This window comes from Gopherus evgoodei, chromosome 2 (genome assembly GCF_007399415.2).
Source record: "Gopherus evgoodei ecotype Sinaloan lineage chromosome 2, rGopEvg1_v1.p, whole genome shotgun sequence".
NCBI classification, from domain to species: Eukaryota; Metazoa; Chordata; order Testudines; family Testudinidae; genus Gopherus; species Gopherus evgoodei.
The window spans coordinates 119714855-119742786 of NC_044323.1; the positions used below are offsets into that span (position 1 = coordinate 119714855).

The following is a 27932-nucleotide window of genomic DNA, read 5'->3' on the forward strand; positions in this document are numbered from 1 at the left end:
TAGTAGTTCTCCAAGGTACATATTTTTCCCCTTGTTCTAGTTCTTTGTTTCTGACTTTGATCTTTACCTCGTCCTCATGTCTTCCAATTGCCATAATTTTTGTAATATCTGTACTGATCTTCAATTTGGATTATCTGCTTTCCTTGTCTGCCTTCTACAAATTTTCTGTAAATCCTCCTTGATTAATGGTATGAGGTTAGTATCATCTGCCAATGTAAGGTTAGTTTCTGTTGTTCCAAATAAGTCTTTCCGTTTAATCTCTCAGTGCTGCAGCCATTACTGCTTCCAGTATCATGCTGAACAAATCTGGTGACAGCATGCATCCTTGTCTCATTCCTACAGTCATCCTGAACTATTCCATCAACTACTTGTCTGTTCTCACCACACTTACTGACTTGCTGTAGATGTCTATCAGTTTGATTTCGTAGGAATACATATGTTCTCAAAACTTGCCATAACGCCTTCTGCCAAATACTATGAACTTCAGACAAGCTTTTGATAAAGTTGTTGTAGCAGGTTTAGTTGTGTTTTGTATACTTCTCTGATATCTGCCTCATCACAATTAGCTGATCTATTATAGTTCATCTTGTTTGAAGTCTGGTTTGTTCCTCTGCAAGCGCTGCTTCCACATAGGGTGATCAGACGTCCTGATTTTATCGGGACTGTCCCAATATTTACATGTTTGTCCCATGTCCTGACTGAACATTGGTCAGCATGCAAATTGTCCTGATATTTTGCCCTCCGGCGCACAGGCGGAGGGGGCTCATGCCCCCCCGCCCCAACTCTACCCTGGCGCTGCCCCTACTCTGCGCCTTCCTCCCCCATTGGATCCCTCCCCAAATCCCTGCCCTGGCCCCGCCTCTTCCCCAAGCACGTCGCATTCCTCCTCCTCCTCCTCCCCCCTCCCTCCCAGGCTTGCACTAATCAGCTGTATGGCGGTGCTAGTGTTGGAGGGATGGGGGAGAAGCAGGACGTGGCAGCCAGCTCAGGGGAGGTGGATGTGCAGCGGAGGCGAGTTGGTGCGGGGGGGTAGGGCATGGAGCTGCCAGGGGGTGCTCAGACCCCACCAATTTTTTCTATGCTCCGATGTCTCTTTTGTTTTTTGTTGTCTTTGCTTTTGTGTTGTTTTTTTCCTCTGCTGCCCGCTCCTGGTTGTGTGTGTGTGGTTTTTTTTTTTTTTTTTTTTTTTCTCCACTGGCACCCCTCCCCCCCACATCCCAATATTTCACGTCTCTCATCTGGTCACCCTACTTCCACATACCTTTTCATTGTCCTCTGCTGCATCTCAGTGAATGCTTTTCCTGGTATGCTCAATTAATTGATTCCTATAGTTCTTGCATGTCATCTTATCTCTTTTTATAGATTGGGACTATTATCACTTTTCCTCCATTTTGCTTAGTATTTTCTCTTGTTTGTAAGTCTTGGGGAATAGCTCTGTGGTTGCTGTTTCCCAGAGTCTTTTTCTTTTTCAAACTTTCTATCAAAATCTTTGCTATTGCTCTAAAAATTTCGGCAGCTGCTCTCCTTTGTGTGTATGGGGGAAGCTTCTGAAGGACCGTTTCATCCACATTCTGCAGGTTGCACAGTTCTTCAAAATATTCTTTACATTGTTTGTTCATCCTCAATTATTTGGCTGTGCTTGTCTTTCACTGCTGATATGTTCAACTCCTATGTCCGGCTCACTTCTCTTATTTTGTGATATAACACGTTTGTTCCTCTTCACGTATTCTTCTGCTTATTGTAGGTTTGTAGGGCTGTCAAGTGATTAAAAAATTAATTGCACAATTAAAGAATAATCGAATACCATTTAAATGTTTCTGGATGTTTTCTACATTCTCAAATATATTGATTTCAGTTACCACACAGAATATAAAGTGTACAGTGCTCACTTTATATTTATTACAAATATTTGCACAGTAAAAAAAATAGTATTTTTCAATTCTCCTACTACAAATAATGTAGTGCAATCTCTTCAACGTGAAAGCTGAACTTACAAATATAGAATTATGTACAAAAAAATTAACTACACTCAAAAATAAAACATTGTAAAACTTCAGAGCCTACAAGTTCACTCAGTCCTCCTCCTTGTTCAGCCAATTGTGCAGACAAACAAGTTTATTTACATTTGCAGGAGATAATGCTGCCCATTTCTTGTTTACGTCATCTAAAACTGACAACAGGTGTGTGCATGGCACTGTTATAGCCAGCATCGCAAGATATTTACGTGCAAGATGTGCTAAAGCAGGGGTGGGCAAACTTTTTGGCCCAAGGGCCACATTGGGGTTGCAAAACTATATGGAGGGCCAGGTAGGGAAGGCTGTGCCTCCCCGAACAGCCTGGCCCCACCCCTTATCTGCCCTCTCCCACTTCCTGCTCCCTCCCAGGACCCCGCCCCCGCTGCGCCCTATCTCCTGACCGCCCTGACCCCTATTCACACCCCTGCCGCCTGCCAGACCCCTGGGACTCCCATGCTTATCCAACCCCCTCTTCTCCTGATCCCTATCCAAACCTCTGCTCCCTGATAGGCCCCCTGGGACTCCCACGCTTATCCAACCCACCCTGTCCCCTGCGTCCCCTCCCGAACCTCTGCCAAATCCAATTGCTCCCTGTCCGCCCCCCTGGGATCTACTGCCCCCTACCCAACCCCCCATCCCCGACCCCCTTACCATGCCCCTCAGAACAACATGTCTGGCAGATGCGCTGCCCTGATGGAGCTAGACATGCTGCTGTTCTGCTCCGCTCCATAAGAGCATGCCGTTCCGCCGCCCATAGTGCTGCCCGCGCGGTGGCATAGCTGTGGGAGAGGGGGGACGGCAGGGGACGGGGGCTAGCCTCACCAGCTGGGAGCTCAAGGGCCGGGCAGGATGGTCTTGCGGGCCGGATATGGGCCGTGGGTTGTAGTTTGCCCACCTCTGCGCTAAAGATTCATATGTCCCTTCATGCTTCAACCACTGTTCCAGAGGTCATGCGTCCATGCTGATAACTGGTTCTGCTCGATAACCATCCAAAGCAGTGCAGACTGACGTATGTTCATTTTCAACGTCTGAGTCAGATGCCACAAGCAGAAGGCTGATTTTCTTTTTTGGTGGTTTGGGTTCTGCAGGTTTCTGCATCAGAGTGTTGCTTCTGAAAGCATGATCTACACCTCATCCCTCTCAGATTTTGGAAGGCACTTCAGATTCTTAAACCTTGGGTTGAGTAATGTAGCTAGCTTTAGAAATCTCACATTGGTACCTTCTCTGTGTTTTGTCAAATCTGCAGTGAAAATGTTAAGATGAACAACATGTGCGGAGTCATCATCCAAGACTGCCATAACATGAAATATATGGCAGAATGCAGGCAAAACAGAGCCAAAGACATACAGTTCTCCCCCAAGGAGTTCACTCACAGGTTTAATTAACGCATGATTTTTTAATGAGCATCATTAGCATGGAAGCATGTCTTCTGGAATGATGGCCGAAGCACAAAGGGGCATAATAATGTTTAGCATATCTGGCATGTAAATACCTCGCAGTGCTGATTACAAAAGTGCCATGCGAACGCCTGTTCTCACTTTCAGGTGACATTGTAAATAAGAAGCGGGTAGTATTAACTCACGTAAATGTAAACAAACTTGTTTGTCTTAGCAATTGGCTGAACAAGAAGTAGAACTGAGTGGAGTTGTAGCCTCTGAAGATCTACATCGCAGTCAGAAAAACAAAAGTTATGTAAGCAAAAAAAACCCCTACATTTCTAAATTGCACTTTTATGATTGAGATTGCACTACAGTACTTGTATGAAGTGAATTGACAAGTACTATTGCTTTTGTTATCACTTTTACAGTGCAGATATTTGTAATAAAAATAATATAAAGTGAGCAGCACAAATGTATTCTGTTATAATTGAAATCAGTATATTTGAAAATCTAGAAAAACATGCAAAAATATAATTTCAATTTGTATTCTATTGTTTAACAGTGCGATTAAAAGTGTGATTAATCGCGATAAATTTTTTTAGTTAATTGCATGAGTTAACTGTGATGAATCGACAGCCCTAATTGTTTGCTTATTCAGTTTTTTCTGTTTCTCTTCACTTTCTGTTTACAACCTATTGTACTCAGCTTTTAGATTTGCATCTTCCTTTTAATTTTCCTTCAGTTTCCTATGCTTGTCATTCAACTGAAGTACTTCCTCCATTTTCCACCTTGGGTTCTTAGTTTTGGCGCTGTAGCCTAACCCTTGTTCAGCCACTATTATCATCCCATTTTTTACGCTTTCCATGCCTCTTCAACATTATTTTTTTTCCCACCAGAAACATGTTTTTCTGCACGGCTTCTTTGTTTTCTTTCCCTGGTAGCCGGCTCTTTCAATTTGCCAATGTCATAGATCTTCGTTCTTGGCACTTTTTTGGTTGCTCTCAACCTCTTTGATGCCAGCAATAACTTATTATCTAATCTGATATTGTCTTCAGGTGATCTGCATGACAACACTTGATTTTCATCTGGCTTCACAAATATGAAGTCTTCATTTGAAAATCAGGTAATATCCCAGTCCATTTTTTTCTGCAGCTTTCTTTGTTGAAATACATGGGTTTATGAGATTCTTGCTTAGGCCTGGTCTACACTATGGGATTAGTGAATTTAGATGCATTAGGTTGATTTAAAAATGAATGCATCCACACAACCAACCCTGTTCTGTTGACCTAAAGGGCTCTTAAAATCAACTTCTGTACTCCTCCCTGGCAAGGAGAGTAGCGCTAAAATCGACTTTGCTGGGTTGGATTTGGGGTAGTGTGGATGTAAATCAACAGTATTGGCCTTCGGGAGCTATCCCAGAGTGCTCCATTGTGACCACTCTGGACAGCACTTTGAACTCCAATGCACTAGCCAGGTACACAGGAAAAGCTCCAGGAACTTTTGAATTTCGTTTCCTGTTTGGTCAGTGTGGTGAACTCAGCAGCAGAGGTGACCATTTAGTCCCCCTAGAATCATCGAGTGTAGAATGTTTCTGCGCTTCCTCATCATCTCCGTCCCTGAGGTTATCGCAGATTAGAAGGTGAAAAAAAACTTCACTCACGATGACATGTTTTCCGAGCTCATGCAGTCTTCCCGCACTGATAGGGCACAGCTTAATTCAGTGGCAGAGGCTAGGAAAGAATTAAGTGACCATGAAGAGCGGACGCAGGGCACGATGCTGAGGCTAATGGGAGAGCAAACTGACATGATGAAGCATCTGTTGGAGCTGCAGGAAAGCCAACAAGAGCACAGACCCCTGCTGCATCCACTGTATAACCGCCTACCCTCCGTCCTATGTTCCATAGCCTCCTCACCCAGATGCCCAAGAACGTGGGGGAGGCTCCAGGCACCCAGCCACTCCACTGCAGAGGATGGCCCAAGCAACTGCAGGCTGTCATTCAAACAGTTTGATTTTTAGTCTGGCTACAATAAGCAATGTGGCCTTGTCCTTCCCTCTTCCCCTACCCCACCCGGCTACCTTGTCCATTACCTCTTTTTTTCTTTTAAATTAATAAAGAAAGAATGCCTGGTTTCAAAACAATAGTTACTTTATTTCGAAGGGGGGAGGGTGGTTGTCTTACAGGGAATTAAAATCAACAAAGGGGGTGGGCGTGCATCAAGGAGAAACACACACAACTGTCACACAGAAGCCTGGTCAGTCATGAAACTGGTTTTCAAAGCCTCTGCGCTGTAACAGCAGCGGTGACGATGAGCTGAGAGGGCTCCATGCTTGCTGAGGTATGGTGTCTGCACGGGTAACCCAGGAAAAAAGGCACGAAATGGTTGTCTGCCATTGCTTTCACGGAGGGAGAGGCAATGGATGACATGTACCCGTGACAATGCTTTTGCCCCAACAGTCATTGGGCACTTAACCCAGAAGTCCAATGGGCGGCGGAGACTGTGGGAGCTGTGGGATAGCTACCCACAGTGCCCTGCTCCGTAAGTCGATGCTAGCCATGGTAGTGAGGATGCAGTCCGCCAACTTAATGCGGACATATGGAATCGACTGTATAAAATCAATTTCTAAAAATTGACTTCTATAAAATCGACCTAATTTTGTAGTGTAGATGTACCCTTAGGCTCTTAAACTTCTGCCTTGCTTTTCTTTTGTTTTCTTAAGAGTCCGAATCTGCCTGTTGCTGCAGCCCAGGAATTCTAGTCTGATCCTATTTCTGCATTAAAATCTCCCATCACCAGTTAGATTTCTTGTCTTGAAACTTTTTGTATTGCTTTCATAGATTCAAAGGCCAGAAGGGACCACTGTGCTCATCTGGTCTGACCTTCTGTATAACACAGGCCATAGAACAGGGGTTGGCAACCTTTCAGAAGTGGAGTGCCGAGTCTTCATTTATTCACTAATTTAAGGTTTTGAGTGCCAGTAATACATTTTAACGTTTTTAGAAGGTCTCTTTCTAGAAGTCTGTATTATATAACTAAACTGTTGTATGTAAAGTAAATAAGGTTTTCAAAATGTTTAAGAAGCGTCATTTAAAATTAAATTAAAATGCTGATCTGACGCTGCCAGCCTGGGGTTCTGTTCACCCAGGCCGGCAGCAGGCTGAGCAGGGCCTGCGGCCGGGACCCCAGACCTGGGGGTGGAGTGGGGGTGTTTCAGGGGTCAAGGCAGAAGGCTGGGGGTATGTGTAGGGCTAAAGGCTGGGTGTGCGGTGGGGTCAAGGGTCAGGGCAGAGAGCTGGGGGTGTGGGCGGGGTGCAGGGCAGAAGGCTGGGGGTGTGTGGGGGCGTTCAAGGGTCAGGGCAAAGGGGCCGGGACTGTGGGGATGCAGGGCAGAAGGCTGGGTGTGTGTTGGGGTGGGGGTTCAGGGCAGAGGGCTGGGGGTATGGGAGGGTGCAGGGTGGAATGCTGAGTGTGTGAGGGAGGGTCAGGACAAAGGGCTGGGGTGCTCGGCTCATAGGGGTGCTCCCAGCCCCTGAGCGGCTCATGGCAGGGGGCTGGAAGAGATGTGCCCTGTTCCACCCCCTTCCCCAAGGCTCCGTCCCTACCTCTCTCTGTCTCCTCGACGGACTGATGACATATCTGCAGGCCAATTTCCAGCTAGTGATACAACTGTGCAATCCCCAAAGTTTTCAAGTGAGTCGCACACATGAAAGTGAGGGTTGAATTTGGCCCTGCAGTTGTAATTTAAAAATATAGGAGGGGGCAACGGATATATAAAACTTGTCACAGAAGCAAGCAGGTATACGTGACATACAGGGTTTGTCTTTACTGCAAAGTTAACTTGAATGATTGGCACCCAGGTCAGCTGCACTCAGGTGTGAGCAGCCACACCTGAATTACTCTCTCTGCATTGGTGCTGCATTTAACCATGTGGGTGCTAAGACTTATGGAGGTTTACCTCCTTGTCCTTGGGTCTGTCAGAAGCTGAGCCTCTGATTCTTTCCCAGTGAATTGTGGGAAGGTATTGGAGAACTGTCAGTACTTGAGTGGCTTAGACTAAGTGCTCACTACAAAGGGGGCAGGTGAGCAACCCTAGTGAAAGGCTCAGCAGTTTTAGCCTGCAGTCCCAGATGAGCCAGGTAGTCTATGTTGAACTCTCCACTAAAGTTGGGTTTTGTGGGTGAGGGGAAACACCCCACGAAGAGCCTGTGTGAACAATGTAGTGAAGACATATGCTCTCGGTAGCAGCTGAGTTGAATAAGAAAATATTGCCTTTCATAGAACTAACCCACTATACAAAGCAGTTATCATTTGCTTATTAGAAGACTAAACAATCCCAGGGATGAAGCCTAAGTACAGTCAGTAACTGTTAACTTTTCTTGCAGAATCTGTGTCATCACGCTGGCAGAAGCTCATCCTCTTCTTCAAAATGGGAAAACAATTAAGAGTATTAATTACCAAATCAGTGCCAACTGCAGTAGACTTCAAAATAAGGTCTCCGGAAAGTCAAAGCGGGTACAGTGGATTTTTTTTTTTAAAACTACCTTGTCAGTTCATATTTTATTTAAGTCCCTGCAATGCTTACCTCTAAAGGATCCACTGTGTCAGAGGCTGGAGTTCCTTTCCCAGAAAGAAATGTCTTACATTGTCTACCATTGTTAACATTGGTTGAACGAAAGTGCTCCAGCCTAGACTGCTCTTCAAATACCTGCAGCAGTGTGTATACTAAGCACCCCATTCCTTAGATCTGTTCTGAGCAGGATTATGTAATACTGATACAATACCAGTGGTGGGGTTGTCTGAAGTAGATTGCCCATGCTGGTGCTAACAGTGGTGGAAAAGGTCAAGAAACTTTCCCTACTGTATATAGGGCTTAAAGGTGTCACATTTTTTATTTTTAAATAACTAGATATCAAATATTAAAAGCCTCTTCAGAGATGTCAAGGCCTTAATGGACATGAAAACTGCCCTTTTGTTGAAAATATATATATGGCAAGCTTATGGGTTGTCTAAGAAAAGTCACATTGGTTTAACTAAAGGTGTAATTTCAAACACATTTAGTTAAACCAGCACATAAGGCAGCATGGATACTCATTTCAATTTAGCTTATGTTGATTTAGAACCAAGTTTGAGCTAAACCAATTTTGATTTAAGTAAGCTGTTAGACGTGTGTAGGTAACTCCTGAGGGCTGGTGTACACCCAGAGTAGAACAAAATAAACATCTTTATTTTAGTACAAGACTGTCTTATTTTCATGTAAATGTCCACACACACTTACTTCGGGTTATTTACACTGGTAAAAAGAAATCCTTAGGGGGATATTTGGTTCCTGCATTGTGGATAATGACTTCAGACTGTCACTTTTATCTCTTTCTAAATTTTCAACCTGACTAAAACTGTGTGACAAAGTCTTTAAAAAAATCTTGGAACATGTGACTACTTTGTACTGCTGATTGTAACAAGGTTCATAATTTTCTCTCAATATGCTAGGAAGGCTACACTTAAAACAAAAAACAAACTTCTTTTAAATTCATAGAAATTCTTTGTTTCACATGCAGGGTGCTCAGTTTCTAACAGAACTTGCCCCTCTGTGCAGGATATCTTGTTCAGATGGAGAAGAATATACTATATATAGGCAAGTAAAAAAAATTTTTTTTTTTTTTGGTAGTTTGATTACAAAGCATGGTTTTACTAACACTGGAACTTCTTTGCAGTTGTATAAGAGGGCGGTTGATGGAAGTTAATGAAAACATTCTGGAAGATCCAACTATTCTGCAAGAAAAGGTAAGATTTTTGCTTACATTGAGTTTTTTCTCGTTTTTATTCCTGCGCTATATCATGGTCTTATTTTCCAGCCATCTACTGAGGGATACATTGCAGTCGTACTACCCAAATTTGAAGAAAGTAAGACCATAACTCAAGGACTTCTGACACAGAAGGAATATGAAGAAGTTTTGTTGAAACGTTTTAATTCCACTTCATGAAGCTCTATTTTTAACTGAAAACATATATGTCTGAACCACACTGTGAATAGCTTCAGAATTAAGTATTGCATAGATAACACTTGTAATCATCTACTTCCAGTATATCCCATAGTGCAAGAGTTGTAACATGAAAGATTTTAAAATTTTACACACTTAACCGTCGGGGACTGGAAATTAGTTCTTTAATTTTTTATGGGTTTGTTTAATGTTTTTTAAATGAGTGAACAGTCATTTAATTTCAGACAGAAATAAACAGTTTAAACTTTTAATGTGTTCTGTATATTTTTGACAGGTGCAGTGTAGAAAAATAATTATCCTTCTGGTGCTTAATGTCATATGCAAAAAACCTTAGTTTCACCTATTTTTAGAACCCCAGGTCATCTTATACAGGTACTTAAATGAAGACCATTTCTGACCAAGATTAATCCCCAAGTCCTAGTGTTGAGGATTTCAGCCGTTACCTCTTTGGTGCTGCAAATCCAGCATCCCCATTGTGATGTCCATTACCAGCAAAGGACACACAAAGAGCTACTGGTGAGAGGATGATGCCCCACAAGAATTAAATACCCGTAAGACCTTAGAGTACTCTACTGTTCTCAGAGTAGTAAAACAAAAAAAATAACCTAAGCCAAAGAAACAACAAAACCAAGAATGATGATATACAGGACCAACAAAATAAGGTCTGGCATCTGTACGAAGAGCAAACAGGCATCTCCACCTTTAAATATGTATTTCGCTTGTGGTTATAGTATAGTGGCTTGGAATCAAATAATGCCCTTTGTACAATGATTGGTCATAATTGCTATCAAAATATATCTTTTCTAAGAGTTCTAAATCTTGCACTGTAAAAATCTACTTTATGAAACTTAAATATGCCATACATTCTAAATGAAGATTTCAGTAGTTTCACATGCATTTCAAATCCTTCTAAGTTTTGATGATAAATCAAAAGCAGCAGTAAGATCAGCTATCTATCACTAAGGAGTTTATAAACAAAGAGAATTCTTAAGTATTCACTGGAAATATAAAATGTTTTTGGAGGATGAACACATCATTAGTTCAGATTGGCAAGAGTAAAATTAAATTATTTAAATCAAATTAGCCTTAAAAAAATTGGCAGGTGTGTTGCAAACCAGCAGGTGGTTTTCTGTAGATTTGTTCATTGCAGAAATACCTCACAGTTAAGACAGCAACATTCAGTGCTTGAGGCCAGAGCCTTCCAGATTATCTTCCTGATACTGGCCAACAATTAGACTGACAAACTTCCACAGTAGTATTACATGCAGCCCATATTCTCAAAAATTATCCAGTTTCTCTGCATAAATGTCCATTAGCAGCATCTTTGGGTGAAAAAGATGTTCACAAGTGTTAGTTACAAAAATAACAGCATTAATGTTGAGCAAAGGGACACATTCACATTATAAAAATACAGAACAGTTAAAAACTGACCGACATTGCAACTGTTACTGTTAAGTACCATGACATCTATTAGATGTGAGAAGGTCACAACAGCTTTAATTCAAATAACCTGCTGTATCTTTCACAAAAGAAAGCAGCTTTGAAACTTTAGCCAGTTTGTAATTTCCACATGAAATTCTTCCATTCCTAAATACTACAATTATTTGCTCTCTAAAAATGTCAGATTTGCTACATGATGTTCCAAGAATTTTATTCCAAAGGCATCAGTTTTCCCTTCCATGCCGTCTTCATTTTTATTTCTTTGTAATCTATTCTCTCTCCATGGATGAGATGATCTCAGCCAGCCATTTCCAGTTCCACACTTTAAAAACAAACAACAAAAAAGCTGAGAAGCAGGATTGGTTTTATTTTTCCTCATTGCTGCAAATGGATCATTAACTCACCTTTTTCAGTAGCTTGCAGCTGAGTGGGAGAACTTGGGATAATATGGTCATCACACCTTTTGTTTTCCGAATGCATGTGTCAACCTAAAACAGAATTCATGTAAAAATCATAATTAGATGAGAATATCACATGCTGACCCTTTAAAATATGAACTGATTCTTCTTTTTTAAAATTGACAGTCTCTTCACACTTATGAAGTGCACCTGTGTGACACACAGACTCAGCTTGAATTATTAATAGTATTTGTCCGTTGACATTTTCCCTGTTCTGTATTGGAAAATGAAGTGTTAGTTGTTCTTTCCGTAGGATGTAGAAGACAATTTACTTGTAAGAGGGATCTAACAATCCAATCTATGGAGGTAGAGGTTTTACCTCCTTTCACAAAACAAGAAAGGGCCAATCAGAATTCAGAACCATCCAGGATATACCTAGCTCTCTTGAAGTCCTCAACACTTGAAGGATGCAATTTAAGGTGACAGCAGTTTTCAGTAATTCCACATTAGCCTACAGATACCATCCGTCTTATAACAAGTGGTAAGGATATGCACTGAACACCAAGACTGCAGTTCTGCGCCACTAATATGTTCTCTTTGAGAGAGCATGAAAGAACAGTTACATAGCTGTGGATACTTCTAAATGTGTTGTCCACACAACTTCCATTGTTGGCACACTTATGCCTGACATTGGATTCTTTTGAATAGTAGTGTTCATTTGGTCCATGCCTGTGCCTTCTTGGTTCCCACAGCCCACAACAAAGAGTGGGGAAAAGAGGACAGAACATGGAATTTGTGTGGGTAACACATCTCAAAGATGCACAGGAATTGTAAGTAACCATTCTTTCTTCAAATGATTTTCTCCACAAATTCTATGCTTGGTAATCAACGGGCAGTTATTCAGCAGGTAGGTGAGCAGAAGTCTACTTGAAAAGTGTTTGTAGGACAACCCTGCCAAAACTAGTATCCAACATGAAAGCCTTCACCAGGAACAATGAGTGGTAAATGTAGGGATTGAGCTCCATATTGCCGCTTTGCATATCAGATAATAGGCTGCTTGAGCCCTGGTGGAATGAACTCCAATATGTCCAGGTACATCTTAGCCACATCACAGAAAGTCCTAACAGTCAGAGATCTACTTAGAAACTGTCTCTGGAATGATATGAATTGTGCCTTAACCTTTTCAGCAAATGCCAAAAGTGTCAGAGACAAGGTGCATATTATCTTTTATTGGACCAACTTCTGTTGGTGGCGGGGGGAGGAGAGAAGCTTTTGAGCCACACAGAGCTTTTCAGGTCAGACACCTGAACATTGTTTTGTTTAGATATAATGAAGCCAGTGCTCTTACAACTTGCAGTGTGTGAAGCTTCATTTCAGCCAGGGTAGAGTGTAGTTTAGGGAAGACAACTGGGAGATTAATTGACTAATGTGAAAGTTGGAAACCACCCTTAGGTAGAAACTTGGGTGACAGTGATTCTGTCCCCATGAAAGACCATGTATGTTACACCAAACACACATCTTGCAGGTTATTAATCCATAAAAGAGATCATGTGAGATGTCTACAGAAAGCTAACTTGTCAAGACTCAGTCACTGTGAGATGTATACATTTAAGGAACAATGTATTGATACTGAAAGTACGCTTCAAGGACTTAGAGTGAAAAGTAAAGTTTAGTCACCAGGATGTCTCAATGGTAGCTCATTTGGGCAAGAGAGTTATTACCCCTCCCTGTATGCCCAGTGATGCAGTGCAGACTCAAGTGTTTAGCCTTGCCCAATAATAAAAGATTTGAATGGGAAACCAACAGACGCAATGACAGTCAAAATCACTTAAATTAAAGGTAAAAAAGAAACTTTACAACAAGACAGATGTTCACCCTCGCCATGAACAAAAGCAAAAGACTTTTCGGTATAGTGTGGGGAAAGATACTCTGCATCTCTTCACCGTTAAGGAGGCGGGGGCATTTATGAACACTTGGATCCTGGTTTGTCTCAAAAACTGTTACCCACCTGTCCGATAACTGTTTGAGGGGTGGGTGCAGATGTGTATTCCACTCAGGTGTGCGCGCAGCAAAGCCAGAGAATTTTGCCAAGCAGTACCCATGGGGGTGGTGCTCATGCCCTCTTGCCCCTTGGTCCCTCCTCTGGCTATCTAAGAGCAGCACTGCCCCAACCCCCTTCGGTCCCTTTGTACTGAGCATCAGAATTGAGACTCCAATACAGAGGGGATGGAGGGTGAGTTGTGGAGTATGTGTCTGCACCCACATCTCCAACAGCAGCAGTTACCATACAGGTACGTAACAGTCTTTTCTTCAAGTAGTTGCAGATGTGTATTCCAGTCACATGCCTCACAATAGTATCAGAAGGAGGTGGGGGGCTTGGAGTCTATTTAAACAGCAAGCGCAGGGCTGCCTTCCCAAAATTTTCATCTGATCTAGATGCAGTTGTAATAGCATAATATTTGATAAAAAGTATGTATGGAAGACAAGTAGCAGCCTGCAAACGTCCAATATTGAAACCTCACTCAAATGTGACTGAGGTTGCCTAAGCACTCATCAAATGAGCTCTTAACCTCCGTGGAGGCGAAGTCTGAGCTATCCTATAAGTTGTTGTAATATAGGCTATTAGCCAGCTGGAAATCATGTGTGTAGAGAGTGCTTAATACTTCATTTGATCTGCAAAGGAAACAAAAAGACAAGGCCATAAAGGCACTGGCTTAGTTCTTTCTAGGTAAAATGCCAAGCATCGTGTCTCATTCCATGAATGAAGACGCAATCTGCATTTGAGAGCTGGAGAAAAACACAGATAAGTAAACTTAAGATGGAATTGTGACACCACCGTGTTGTTGGACAAACTGAATATAAGAAGAACTGTTCATTCTGGGCAAGACAGCACAACTGAGGAATTAGTGGGACAGAACTGATATCCTTGTGTGGGGGATCACAAAGTTCTGCATTCTCATCAGCACTCAGGACTGTTTTGTGATAAAAGAAAAAAACCCTGCTAGAATGGACCAGATTTAAATCAGCAGTTCTGTTTTTTGTGCGAACAGCTGAAGTAGGCAAATAGATTTCAAAACAAGGCTTGGACGCTTCTCCTAGAACATTTGTATTTTTCTTTTAAAATCTTACCTTTGTAAAAGTAGCATTCTTCCCCTGAACAGTGGTTTTAGCTGTTATCTGAAGCTGCTGGCACACAGGGATCAGTTTGTCAATCTCCAACAAAAGCAAAGGTTTGTCATCTTCTTCTAGCTGAAATACATTTTAAGAGGTTAAAACCATTCAGTGTTACAATCACAGAACATATATGTAAGTTACAAGGAAAACTAGCAACCCCAAGCTTCCAGGCAAACGTAAGTGTAAAAGTGAGGAAGTAAATAATCCCTTTTACCATTAATTAGTCATACATTACCTGATTAGAAAAGGCAGTGAGAACTGAAGCAAGCTTTATGCCCTCTGTAGCAAAAACCTGACACAGAAAAAAGTTATTTAGAATTGTTTATTTTGCAAATACATTGGATAGTTTAAGAACAATAGACCAGTGGCTCTCAACCTTTCCAGGCCTGAAAGTACCCCTTTCAGAAGTCTGATTTGTCTTGCATGTCCCCAAGTTACACCTCACTTAAAAACTACTTGCTGACAAAATCAGACACAAAAATACAAACGTATCACAGCACACTATTAATGGGAAAATGCTTATTTTCACTATATAATTATAAAATAAATCAATTGGAATATAAATACTGTACTGACATTTCAGTCTACAGTATAGAGTACTATACACAAATCATTGTCTGTGTGAAATTTTAGTTTGTACTGACTTTGCTAGTGTTTTTTATGTAGCCTGATGTAAAACTAGGCAAATATCTAGATGAGTTGATGTACCGACAGGGGTACACATACAGCTGGTTGAGAACCATTGCAACAGACTACTACTTAGTATTACAACAAAGCGATGTGCTAGAAAATTAAAGGCAGAGGGAAATATTTCTTTTCCATACTCTGGAAACATTTTAAAATTAAATACATCTGCCTTCATTTTTCAGGCAATTTTGAAATTACACGATACAGGACAAAATGACATTTTCTCAGATTAAAAAAATTGCTTTCCCTGCAAAGATTCAGAATATGGATGCAGAGTGATGAGGTTTCATTTTAACACAGTGGTTCTCAAATTGTTGAAGTCCCATGCAAGGATTTGGTAAATGGATTTCTCCTGGTGCTCCTTTCTTCCCATGTGTTGCCACTACTACCCACTCATCCGCCAAAATTCATTTTCTATCCCATGTCCTTTTATGCTATATTCTCTTGCATTCCTTCTTGTCTTTTCTATTATTTAAATTCTTTTGCTTTTCCCCTTCCTCCTGTTCAAAAGAAAGCCGCCCAGGGAAGGATGGAACATCAGTTACAACTGAGCTGAGTGTCACACAGCAGAGAAATCTGTGCCTGAGCCTGCAGAAAGTGAAGGGGCCTTTTAAAGATCTGTACAATCTTCTGTATGCCTCCTTGGGATTAATCTGATATCTCACACTATTAATAGTCAATAAACAAGAGTCCTTTCACAAACTTATTTGTACAGAAACTTTACACTTCTCTCAAACTAATATCCAAATTATAGAACGTCAAAGCTTGATGAACACTGTCTTAATATTTTAATAGCAGCCCCTCAAACTAATTCCTTGAATGCAGGTATGCTGGCTATCAGGAAAAATTCTACCTTGGTTATGGAGTGTCTGGGAATTTTTAATGCTAAAGACCCCAACCGCAGAACTTTAAATTGCTCTGTAATTCAGATACAAGAATAAGACAAACTTACCATTAACAGCATCTTAGATAGTTTACTAGTCCCTGTTTTCTCAATATAAATTACCTCTGCTTGGTGAAATAAATCCTGGGTAGTCTTCAGCAGCCCTTCTCCTCTGAAAGAGACAATAAATACCATGTACAGCTGATGACTGCTTAGTCTGTTCCTTTGTTGTTTACATGCTTTTTCTCCTCCTAGAACTTGGCCAAATGTAGCCATTATATATAGCCAGTCTGCTTATCTGAAAAGAGGACTGGAAGGAACATCCCAGGTCCCAGAGTCCAGCCACCTGCTATCAGAGGAAACCCCTCATAATGTAATCCATTTCACAAATGATCCAGTTCCATCTTAAAACCAATTAGATTGTTTGCCTCTGCTACTCCTATTGTGAAGCTGTTCCAGAACCTCACTTCTGTAGTGGCCAGAAACATTCTAATTTCCAGCACAAATTTATTCATGAACAGTTTATATCTAGTTTATATCTATTTTTTCTTGTGCCAATACTGTCCGTTAGCTTTAAAAGTTCTTCACCCTTGCTGGTGTTTACCTCCCTGATATATATACCCCTCAGCATATAGCAGAAATTCTTGTTATAAATCCCTAAGTGCTTGACCTTGCACTTTGCACTATTAAATCTCATCTCATTTCTATTACTCCAGTTCTCAAGGTCATCCTCTTCTCCCTGTGTAGTATTCCTATGCTCCTCTGTATTGATGCCTCCCAACTTTGTGTCATCAGATTTTATGAGCGCCCTCCTTTCTGTGCCAGTGTCCCCAGAGCAAACCTTGAACTCCACTAGTAACCTCCTTTCCAGCCAGATAGATCTAACATTTCTCTGGTCTAAAAAAAAATCAAAAACAACACAACAAAAATCAGTTCTTATTAAAAAAAGCCCAAAAAACAGTTATATTAGTCTTGCAGAATTTACCTTTGGTAAATCCATTTTCCATTTACCTCCGTGTCTTGTTCTGAGGTCTTATATACTATTGGGATCAGATTAATGAGTCTGTAGTTTTCCGGATAATGTTTTCTTAAATATAGGTACTATGTCTGCTATTCTCCAGTCATATGGTACCATCCCTGGTTGGACAGATTAAAAATCCTTGCCTCTGGACTTGCAATTTCATGTGTCAGTTCTTTTAGTATTCTGGGATAGAAGTTATGGCCCTCTACCCTGAATGCATTAAGCTCTTTGGGTTTTGCTTTCACTGTGGATGTAATCATTTCCATTTCTATACACTCCTTCCCATTAGCCATCATGCTTTTGCCTTGCTATCGTGAGAGGCACTGGTGACTGCTCTAATCACAAACCTCTTTGAGACTGGAGGCTTGTCTACACTGTGCAGCTTTTAGTGACAAGGCTGTGTTGACACAGCCTTGTTGCTAAAAGTCAGCGAGTGTGAATGCTCTTTTGCAGTATTTTGTTGGCACTTTTGCTGACAAAATACTTCCAGCCCCGCGAGCGGCATAAGCTTTGTCAGCAGGGGAGCGTTCTGCCAATGAAGCCGTGTTCACGCTGCCGCTTGCGTTGGCAAAACTTTTGTCTTTCGCCTTTTTTTTTTTTTTAAAGTACCCGTGAAAGACAAAAGTTTTGGCAACAACTGTGCAGTGTAGACATACCCTGGGTATGAACAAAGCTTTCAAGTAATGTAATTGTTAATCAGAAGTCCCCTCCCCCTAAAACAAAAGGGGGTTGTGAACCCACACAGGAGTTTGCACTAAGTGGCTTTTGCTGAGATATGTAGGTGTGGGCGTGTGTGTGAGCAGAACACAGACACTGAGAATGGGCAGAACACAGAGAGAAGCAGATGCAAAAAGTAAGATAAGACAAACAGTTGCAGATTACAGTGTGACCAGAGAAAAAAAGCTAGCAAGAGCGCTTTTGGGTCTGGTGTTGGCTAAAGAGGCTTAGGGCTGTAAGCCAAGAAATGCCTCCTGCATTCAAAGAAGCAGGACTTTGTACATTCCTTGTAAATAAACAAGTTTTCATCAAAGAAAATACCAGACCATCAATTTCTAATGCCAAATGGAACATCTCGAAGATCCCTGAAATTTGATTAGACCCTAAGATAGAAAAGGGGCAACAGCCCCCAAGATCTGCAGTGTAATCCTTACTGAAAATCAAGGCAAAGTATATATTTAGTTTCATTATTCTTGATCTCTACCCCACCCGCACAGCATAGTGGCTCTACATCTATTCTTGTTCTCTATTTATTTATACAGTTAAAGAATCTTTTACTATTTGTTTTAATTTCCTTTGTTTCAATTTGATTTGCTTCAAGTAAATATTCTATTATATAGAGAAAACCTCCAATAATTAACATTAAAGCTACACATTTAAACAAAGTCAGGGAAGGCAAATATTAAAAGGTTCTCAAAATGTTAACCTGCCCACACTGTACAAAATGTATATTTTCAATATCCTAACTAGTTGTCATTTTCAGTTAGTTATGACCTTTCCGATTTTCTAGTCTAACTCCAATCTTTTTCTGCCCAAGTGGGAGAGATGATTACATATTAAGTGATATTTAAATATAAAGCCTGAAGGGATTTTTCTGCCATTTGTGTTTACTGGTGAGCAAAATGTCACAAGGTGCTGAAGTAGCAGTTTTTTTCATTCTTCAATAATTTCAGTGGCTGCAAGGGTTTTTTCCTCATACTAAAAATCAAAATGAAAAAAATCACATCTAGACTGAGACATCTCAGTGCAAAAGGAATTTTTTTCAGTAAGGTACAAAACATTGGAATACAAGGTTCTTATGAAAGCCCTGCTGCAACCTTAATTGCAGCTTTCACAATTTTTAAAAAGAGAACGTAGCTACTTTTTAAAAATAAGTTAAAGAAGGATTAACCTTAACATGTGACTTTCTTGCTTTTTAAAAATTGTTACAAAAATTACATTTGAAAGTCAGGTTTTTTGGGTTTTTTAATTTTTTTATTTTTTTAACATAAGCAGTGAAGTTTTCAAAGCTGACGAAGGGAGTTAGTCCCACAATTACTGTTTGCCTTTCAAATGGGAGTTGTGTGACTAACTCTCTGTCAGCTTTGAAAATTTCAGTGTATGTTTCTTTAAAAAAAAAACAACACAAACAACTTTCACAGAAAGTCCTAAAAACAGCTGCTTGTCAACAAAATCATGTCCAGCACTTAGAAAAGCTTACCAAGCTGTTTAGTGATGAAGTATTATACACTAGAATATAAAATCAGGAGGCATATGGATGAAACTCAATTATAGGTCCCTATAATGTTCTGCTTTCTTGATAAAGCCAAAAACTGTCTCTGGTTTCTAAGGTTTACAAATACATTTTTCCTTTTTAAACTGTATTCAGAGTAATTACCTGGTAAATAAGTACATGGAGTGGGCCATGCTGGAAATACTTTGTCCATGGCGCACAATCTCATTCTCCTGGTCCTCCCATTTCTCAGTCTCAGAGTCTACATCAGACGTGAGCAAATGCAGTTCTAATCCAAGTTTTCCAAGTTTTGCTTGTTCCTGTACATGATAAACTTACTGCATTTTTTCCACTCACTACATTCTTTATACAAATTAACAAATATTTAAAAGGTTCAATACTAAACAGAGGGAAGCATCTTACCTCAGTATCGAGTTTGACTGGCTTTAATGCTTTCAGATTTGCATTATGCTTCTGTTTAAACAAAAAATAATTTGAAGAAAAAGATTTATAAAAGGTATAGGCACTCAATTTAGTAACAAGCCACAGAGTAAAATATAAGGTCATCTTTGTAAGTACTTTGCAGAATGGGATTTTAGTAATTAAGACAGAGGCCTATATGCTCCATATGATAGATTTTTTCTGTGCAAGGAATAGGAAACTGCTTCCTACTTGGGGTTTCTTCTGAATTGTTCCTTGTGGGAGTGGGATTTGTGTCCAAGGAAAAGTGAGGGGGTTCTGCCCCTTAGACTTCCAAAGATTCACCCAGACCCCAAAGCCCCGCTCCTGCATGGCAGCATGACCCGCTCAGAAGCTAAGTAGTCCTTGCGGATAGCTGCATCCTTTTTATATCACCCTCTCAGGGGTGATTTTGAAGCTATAAAGAGGAGCTACCTACTGGTTGACTCATCATCAGCTCTTTGGCAGGTTTCCAAACTGAAATCCACACAAACCCAGGAGGGGCATGCTGCTCCTCCTCCTGTGCCACTCAGATCCTTATTGACTGTAATGGCTAGAGGCCAACACAGCAGCATTCAGTGGAACTGATACTTTTCTCATTCCCTGGATTTGCTCTCTTTTATAAATGTCTTACTATGGGCCAGATAAGGATACCCTTGCTCAGGCTTAGTAACACCTGACTCCATGGCTGGTTCCTACCGATTTCAAGGCAATCATGAATTACGCTGCTCTTCAATGTAGTATCAGAATGTGGCTGTGCGCGTTTTGTAAAGCATTGGTTCTGAACCTTTCCGGACTATGGTGCCTCCTTCAGGAGCCTCAAGTCCGAACCCCACCACCTGGGGCCGAGGCATGTAACTTAGCTTCAGGGGGCCTCTTGTGGCATGTGGACCCCGGCAATTGCCCTGTTTGCCACCCCCTGAGACGGACTCTGCACTTGCGACCCCCCTAAACCCTTCCCGCGTCCATCAGGTTGAGAAACACTGATCTAGATGAGTTGACGTACCCCCCGGCAGAGCGCTGCGCACCCCCAGGGGTAGGTGCACCCCTAGTTGGGAACCACTGCTGTAAAGCATCTAGGCACAATGCAGCCTCACTCGTGCTTGAGGTTTCTAGGCACTAGTGCAATACTATTACTGCTCGCCTGCCACGACTGGCCACTCGCTGTTATTTCACTTTCATGGATGTTCCTGCCAAAGTTCCCAAAGACTATGAATGTCTATCCAAAATACAGTATAAGGAACGGATCTAATTCTGCATATGTACTAGAAATTGGGGGCGAGGGGGGAATTGCACTGGCACCAAATGATCCACCAAAGAATTTACACATTCATAGTACTGAATGTCATTTAAGTTTATTTCGTGTAATATATTTTATAAGTACAGAAGATTCTGTTTCTTATCGACCTCTTGGTTCGCAGCAAAAAGTTGCCATTATCTGGAAGTTGCCAATAAGCAGCAGGCAGGCTTATGGGGCTGGAGCCAAGGAATACATTTTAACTGTGCCCTTTAACCAAGTATCAGGGGGTAGCCATGTTAGCCTGTGTCCACAAAAACAACAAGGAGTCCGGTGGCACCTTAAACACTAACAGATTTATTTGGGCATAAGCTTTTGTGGGTAAAAACTCCACTTCTTCAGATGCATGGAGTCTTTAACCATGTTACTGCTTTGCTGTGTGGGAGGTTGTACCACAGTTCAAAAATAGATCACACACAGTTAAGCATTACCTATATTAAAGACAGAACCATGTTTTAACTCCAAAGGGACCACAGTTCTGCAACTGAATTCTTTCTTGACATGGTTATGGTAGTATAGAGATCCCTTACTGCAGGAAGTATGTATGGCACTACATAACAGAATAGGCTGTCTTCTCCCAATAAATATATGTTATCTTAAAGACAGTTGACTCAAATATGCAAATAGGAGAATATTACATTGAATGGCAATGCTAACAATTCAGAATGACTTTTATTTTCTGTTACTGTTCCTCACTGGGGATTTTGCTGGCCTCAGTAACCTTGCTGAAGTACCAGCTTTGGGGACCCAGCCCATCACCCAAGGTTGAGCATATAGAGATATCTGCATATCTATGTCAAGTGCACACAAAAGCGTTCATGCATTTTTGTAGATTTGGGTCCCAATGCCATCCATAAGTGCATAAAAGAAAAAGTATCTTCATCAGAGAATAGCAGAGTTGTGTGGCTTTGGTGTCGGGAAAGTTGCTCAACACTGATTTCTCCCTTTACAGCAGTGGTGGGCAACCTGTGGCCTGCGAGCCGCACGCAACCCATCAGAGTAATCCTCTGGCAAGCCGTGAGACAGTTTGTTTACATTGACTGTCTGCAAGCATGGCTGCCCACAACTCCCAGTGGCCGCGGTTCACCTTCCCAGCCAATGGGAGCTGTGGGAAGTGGCAGACAGCACGTCCCTGCAGCCCACACCACTTTCTGTGGCTCCCATTGGCCAGGAATGGCAAACTGTGGCCACTAGAAGCTGCAGGCACCCATACCTGTGGACGGTCAATGTAAACAAAGTATCAGAGGGGTAGCTGTGTTAGTCTGGATCTGTAAAAGCAGCAAAGAATCCTGTGGCACCTTATAGACTAACAGACGTTTTGAAGCATGAGCTTTCGTGGATGAATACCCACTTCGTCAGATGACATGCATCTGACGAAGTGGGTATTCACCCACGAAAGCTCATGCTCCAAAACGTCTGTTAGTCTATAATGTAAACAAACTGTCTCACGGCTCGCCAGCAGATTACCCTGATGGGCCATGTGCGGCCCACAGTCTGCAGGTTGCCTACCACTGCTCTACAGACACTGTCTGATCTATAAGGACTTATCTACTCATTGAGATTCAGGAAAGTTAGTACAATTTAAAGGTATGAAGTTAAATTACATTGCTTCATAGAGTTTAAGGCCAGAGGAAACATTAGATCTTCTTGTCTGACCTCCTGTACATCACAGCCCATTCATTTTCACCCAGATACCCCTTTATTAAGCCCAAAGAATTCAGTCTAACTAAAGAATTCCGTCCTCAGGAAGCTAACCTATGTGCCTTTGAAAGAACAGGAGAGACCAATGTGCCACCAAAGCTTGAGACCCCTGTAAAGGCAGGGAATTCATTAGGTGAGAAATGTCCACATGATCCCAGCAAGCAAACCATGCTCTATGCTGCAAAGGGAGGCAAAAACCCAAACCAAAACCCAGCGTCCCTGGCAATCTGACCTTGGCTAAAAATTCTTTCCTGACCCCAACTCTGGCAAATAAGTACGATCCTGAGCATGTGAGCTAGACACACCAGTCAAGCATCTAGAAAGAGGATTCTCTGTACCACTGCTCCAACCCATCTGGTGTCCCATTTCCAGCCATGGGCAATCTCTAATGCTTCTAAGAAAGGTGAAAAAAAAACCCACAGAATATACCCAACCAATTGTGCATCAGGAAAAAAAACAACATTTCTAGGGCTGTCAAGCAATTAAAAAAATGAACTCATGCATCAGACGAAGTGGGTATTCACCCATGAAAGCTCATGCTCCAATACGTCTGTTAGTCTATAAGGTGCCACAGGATTCTTTGCTGCTTTTACAGATCCAGACTAACAGGGCTACCCCTCTGATACTTGTCACATTGGTATGTTCTTTACGTTTTGTTAAATCTGCTGTGAAAGTGTTCTTAAAATGAACATGTGATCGGTCATAATCCGAGACTGCTTTAACATGAAATATATGGCAGAATGTGGGTAAAACGGAACTGAAAAGATACAGTTCTCCCCCAAGGAGTTCAGTCACAATTTTTTTAATGAGCATCATCAGCATGGAAGCATGTCCCTCTGGAATGGTGGCCGAAGCATGAAGGGGCATACAAATGTTTAGCATATCTGGCACTTAAATACCTCACAACGCCGGCTACAGAAGTGCCATGTGAATGCCTGTTCTCTCTTTCTTATGATATTTTAAAATAAGAAGTGGGCAGCATTATCTTCCATAAATGTAAACAAACTTGTTTGTCTTAGCGATTGGCTGAACAAGAAGTAGGAATGAGTGGACTTGTAGGCTCTAAAGTTTTACATTGTTTTTGAGAGCAGTTATGTGACAACAAAAAATCTGCATTTGTAAGTTACGCTTTCAGGATAAAGAAATTGAACTACATTACTTGTATGAGGTTAATTGAAAAATAGTATTCCTTTTGTTGATTATTTTTAACTGTGCAAATATTTGTAATAAAAAATAATATAAAGTGAGCACTGTACACTTTGTATTCTGTGTTGTAATAGAAATCAATATATTTGAAAATGTAGAAAAACATCCAAAATATTTAATATATTTCAATTGGTAGTATATTGTTTAACAGTGTGATTAATCACGATTAATTTTTTTTGAGTTAATCGAGTGAGTTAACTGCAATGAATTGACAGCCCTAATTATTTCCTAACAGATGACTGGTTGAAGCCCTACAGCATGAGATTTGATTATCTTATCTTAACACAGAACTGAAAGTGTTATGAGTATGCAGAGTGCAATGCAGGCAATCCTGTTCTGCCTGTGGTTCCTGAAGGAAGGGGAGGAGCAGGGGGATTCAGATTCACAGATTTCAAGGCCAGAAGGAACCTCCACAACCATCCAGCTTGACCCTCTGCACATAAAGGTCATAGAATATCTCCCAGACACTGTATTAAAGCATATATATTTTTAAAAGAGCTCTAATCCTCTCTTAAAAGCACTGAGCAACAGTGGCTCTACCACCTCCCTAGTAAACTGTTCCAATGTTTAATTACCTTCATAACCAGGAAACTATGTCTTATTTCAAAGTCAACTTTATTTAACCTGCAGCCGCTGGATCTTGTTAAGCCTTTGTAAGCGAGGCTGAAAAGCCCTCCTGGTATCAAATAACCTTTGCACGTGTACGTAGCTAGACACAACAATCAAGTCACCACTCAACTTTCTCTTTGATAAGTTGACCTCCTTGACTTGCATCATAAGGCCCATTTTCCAGCTCCTAGATCAATTTTGTGGCCCTCCTTTGAACTCTCTCTATATTTTCATATCCTCCTTGAAGCATGGACACTAGAACTGAACACAGTTTTCTAGTAGCGGTCTTGCTGTATACAGCGGAAATATCCCTTCCCTGCTTCTACTGGATATTCCCCACTTTTTATACCTCCAAGGATTGCATTAGCCCCTTTGCCACAGCATTGCTTTGACAGCTAATGTGGAGGTGATTATTTGCGATGACTGTAAGGCCTTCTGTGAGTCACTGCTTTCCCAGATAGCCTCCAATCCTTGGGCACAACTTGTGTTACAACCTATTTCTCATTCAGAAGTAAAGTGAACATAGTTGGCTTAAGCTTAAGTGAACTAAGGCCTCTTTACTTTTGAACGAGAACATCCACACAGCAGTTTAATGCACTTTCATTTCGCACCTTTGTTTCATTAGTGTTAGCTTTTCTGAGTGTCCTGTGTAGACAAGCCACAAGTAATATGCTCTACATGCAGGTCAAGCATGCTACTTAAAGGAGGATGCAGTCTTCTCAGATGTGGGTCTCCCATGCAGGATTTCCATTGCCTGTAAATAAATACCACTTCCCATATGTTTTAGCTATGCAGGAGTCTTAACGTTTCACAAAGATCTGCCTAGCTGTTATTGACCATAATTTCCTCCTATTAGCACAGATACAATCAGTTGCAAAGGGAAAGGTGGTGGCAGGTTTCTGAAGCATGTGTATAGTGGTAATACTATTCTAGTACAGGTTACAGCTGCTTGAAAAAACTATTTGTCATATGGGAATTGTGAGATTTTGAAATTTGGTTTCATCCTTAATCGGGCAGAAACATCAAAATCTCAGAATTCTTTATTAAATGAAATATTCCAGAAGTATTTTTTCAACTTCATCATTCTGATTTATTATAATTTGTCCTGTGTCTAAAAGTTTAAATGTTTTGACTTTTATATTGCAATTAAGAAGAACAAAAGTAAAAAATTTAAAAATAGAGGTTACTGACCTGTAACTGGAAGTTCTTCAAGATGTGTGGTCCCTAACGGTATTCTACATGTGAGTGTGCATGTGTGCCATACAACCCAGTCCAGAAAGTCTAACAAGTAGTGTCCATTGGCCCGCACATACTCAGCAGTCCTCCTCATGCTTCAGACCAAGCATGTAAGAGGAAGCGCAGCCTGAAGTCTCTCCAGTTCCTCCGCCTATTGTGAATTGAGGAGGATCTGAAGCAGAGAGAACAGAGGGCGGGTAGTGGAGTACACATAGGGACCACACATCTCAACAAACTTCCAGTTACAGGTAAACAACTTCATAAACTCAGACTCAGACTTTAAGGTCAGAAGGGACCATTATGATCATCTAGTCTGACCTCCTGCCACAACGCAGGCCACAGAATCTCACCCACCCATTCCCGTAACAAACCCCTAACCTATGTCTGAGTTGAGGGAGAGGGCGAATTTTTATGAGCTTGCACTGTGCAGATTTTTCTATACAGTGCAAGACAATATTATTTTGGGTTTATTCCTCAAAAGGGATGTGAACGTGAGTGCTGGGGTGAATCCTTTCACACAGAATTGACTTCAGTCTGTCTGCAACTGGGTGTGGCCTTACCTGTGTGTATGCATTGCAAGAGGCCGGAGAGAGGGAATCCAATCCAGGCTAGTGGAGCAGAAGGGGCATCTCAAAAGGGGGGTACAACCCATCACAACCACATTTATTAGTACTGTAAAGTGTAGATTATCTTCATTCCAAGAATCAGTATTACCAACCATCTGATCGTGCCAAGGTATCCTTCACTTGTTTGTTGATGGCCTCAAGTTCTGATGTTGTGGCAGAAAGAACAGTGCTGCCTTCTGTCTCTCGTAGCTCATTCAACTCTTGTTCCACTTGATCTATTTCTTCTTCGAGTGCCGGCACCTATGTGGATTCCACATGCGCGTGATTTACAAGGAGTGTTGAGACTGGAGTGGTGGGGGGTGAGAGGATGCCTGAACTAGCGCATAATGTTTTGTAAATGGAGCTTCGGATAGCCACTCTGCATATGTCCAGTATGGGTACTTCCTGCCAGGATGCTGTAAAGGCAGCTTATGCTCTTGTGGAATGTGCTCTTACCTCAGGCAGAGGGAAATGTGCTAATTCATTGCACATGATGATGTAACCAGAACTCCATTAGGAGAGTCTCAGAGGATAAAGCTTGTTCTTGAGTCCATTCCACTATAGCAAGAAATAGCCTAAATGATTTTCTGACAGATGTGGTCCCTCTGCAGGTAGAATGCTAAGGTGCATCTGAGGTCGAGGGAATGAAGTCGCCTCTCCTCATCAGAAGCACGGGTTTCAGGAATAAAATAGGTAAGTGGATAGTCTGGTTGATGTGGATTTCAGAAATACCCTGAAGAAAAATTTAGGATGTGGGTGAAGGGAGAAAAACAGCATACAGTAGGTCTGCCAGGAGGGCTCCCATCTCACTCACCCTTCTGGTTGAGGAAACAGCAACTAGAAACATGACTTTCATGGACAGGTGCAACATGGAGCATGTTACCATGTGTTCAAATGGTGGCCTGGTGAGTGCTAATAGGATGAGGTTGAGGTCACATTCAGGTGTAAGATTTATAACCGACAGAAAGGTCCTGACTAGGCTTTTAATAAACCTCACTGTCAGGAAGGCACTGACGGCTGCAAGATGGGCCAATGGAAGGACTTGAGTTTTTTAAAAACAGGAAATAATCTTAAACAACTAAGATATTTGCAGAAGTTGGAGGCGGTGGTTTATTCTGAGCCTAGGTAGACAAGCATTTCCTTTTAGCTAAGTAGCAGGTTCTAAGTCTTTCCTACTTTAAGTAAAAATAGCTTGGCCTGGTGCTGAGCAAAAGTGTTCTCATTCTGATGCCCATCCAAAACACTAAGCCATGAGATTGACAGGGCATGGATTGGGGTGACTGATTCTGCCCCCTTCCAGAATAAGGAAGAGGCAGATCCCAAAAGGATGGTGGCTTGACATTCTCAGGAGCTACCGGAACCAAAAGTATCTGGGCCAGCTGGGCATGAGAAGAATGACTCTGGCCCTGTCCTAGAATAATAGAATATCAGGGTTGGAAGGGACCTCAGGAGGTCATCTAGTCCAACCCCCTGCTCAAAGCAGGACCAATCCCCAGATAGATTTTTGCCCCTAAGCCCTAAATGACCCTCTCAAGGATTGAACTCACAACTCTGGGTTTAGCAGGCCAATGCTCAAACCACTGAGCTATCCTTCTGAGAGATGTTTCTCAAGAC

At 41.5% G+C, this 27932-nt stretch overlaps 2 protein-coding genes across 3 annotated transcripts in view; one reads left to right on the forward strand and one right to left on the reverse strand.

Annotated features, from left to right (window-relative positions):
- Positions 1-4429: 4429 nt before the first annotated feature.
- ABITRAM (actin binding transcription modulator) lies at positions 4430-10140 on the forward strand. The gene is made up of 5 exons (XM_030551621.1): positions 4430-4517; positions 7777-7906; positions 8988-9026; positions 9106-9175; positions 9247-10140. Exons 2-5 carry the CDS (start codon positions 7821-7823, stop codon positions 9373-9375), a joined length of 324 nt encoding a protein of 107 aa, XP_030407481.1. The 5' UTR covers positions 4430-4517; positions 7777-7820; the 3' UTR covers positions 9376-10140.
- A 730-nt stretch (positions 10141-10870) lies between these two features.
- Positions 10871-27932, reverse strand: part of CTNNAL1 (catenin alpha like 1) — a 165714-nt gene continuing 148652 nt past the window's right edge. The window contains exons 13-19 of one of the 2 annotated variants that reach the window (XM_030551619.1): positions 19629-19679; positions 19371-19525; positions 16099-16147; positions 14641-14697; positions 14361-14480; positions 11238-11321; positions 10871-11179 (exon numbers count right to left, since the gene is read on the reverse strand). In XM_030551619.1, the coding sequence (XP_030407479.1) occupies positions 10994-11179; positions 11238-11321; positions 14361-14480; positions 14641-14697; positions 16099-16147; positions 19371-19525; positions 19629-19679 (702 nt within the window). In that variant the 3' untranslated portion in view covers positions 10871-10993. The remainder of the gene's footprint in view (positions 11180-11237; positions 11322-14360; positions 14481-14640; positions 14698-16098; positions 16148-19370; positions 19526-19628; positions 19680-27932) is intronic. The other variant, XM_030551620.1, reaches the window with a different exon arrangement.

Excerpts from the sequence above, each read along its gene's own strand:
- ABITRAM (XM_030551621.1), top strand. The coding sequence starts at position 7,821 with ATGGGAAAACAATTAAGAGTATTAATTACCAAATCAGTGCCAACTGCA. Across the intron at positions 7,907-8,987 it reads TCTCCGGAAAGTCAAAGCGG|GATATCTTGTTCAGATGGAG; the intron begins GTACAGTGGATT and ends CCCTCTGTGCAG. Across the intron at positions 9,176-9,246 it reads CAACTATTCTGCAAGAAAAG|CCATCTACTGAGGGATACAT; the intron begins GTAAGATTTTTG and ends CTTATTTTCCAG.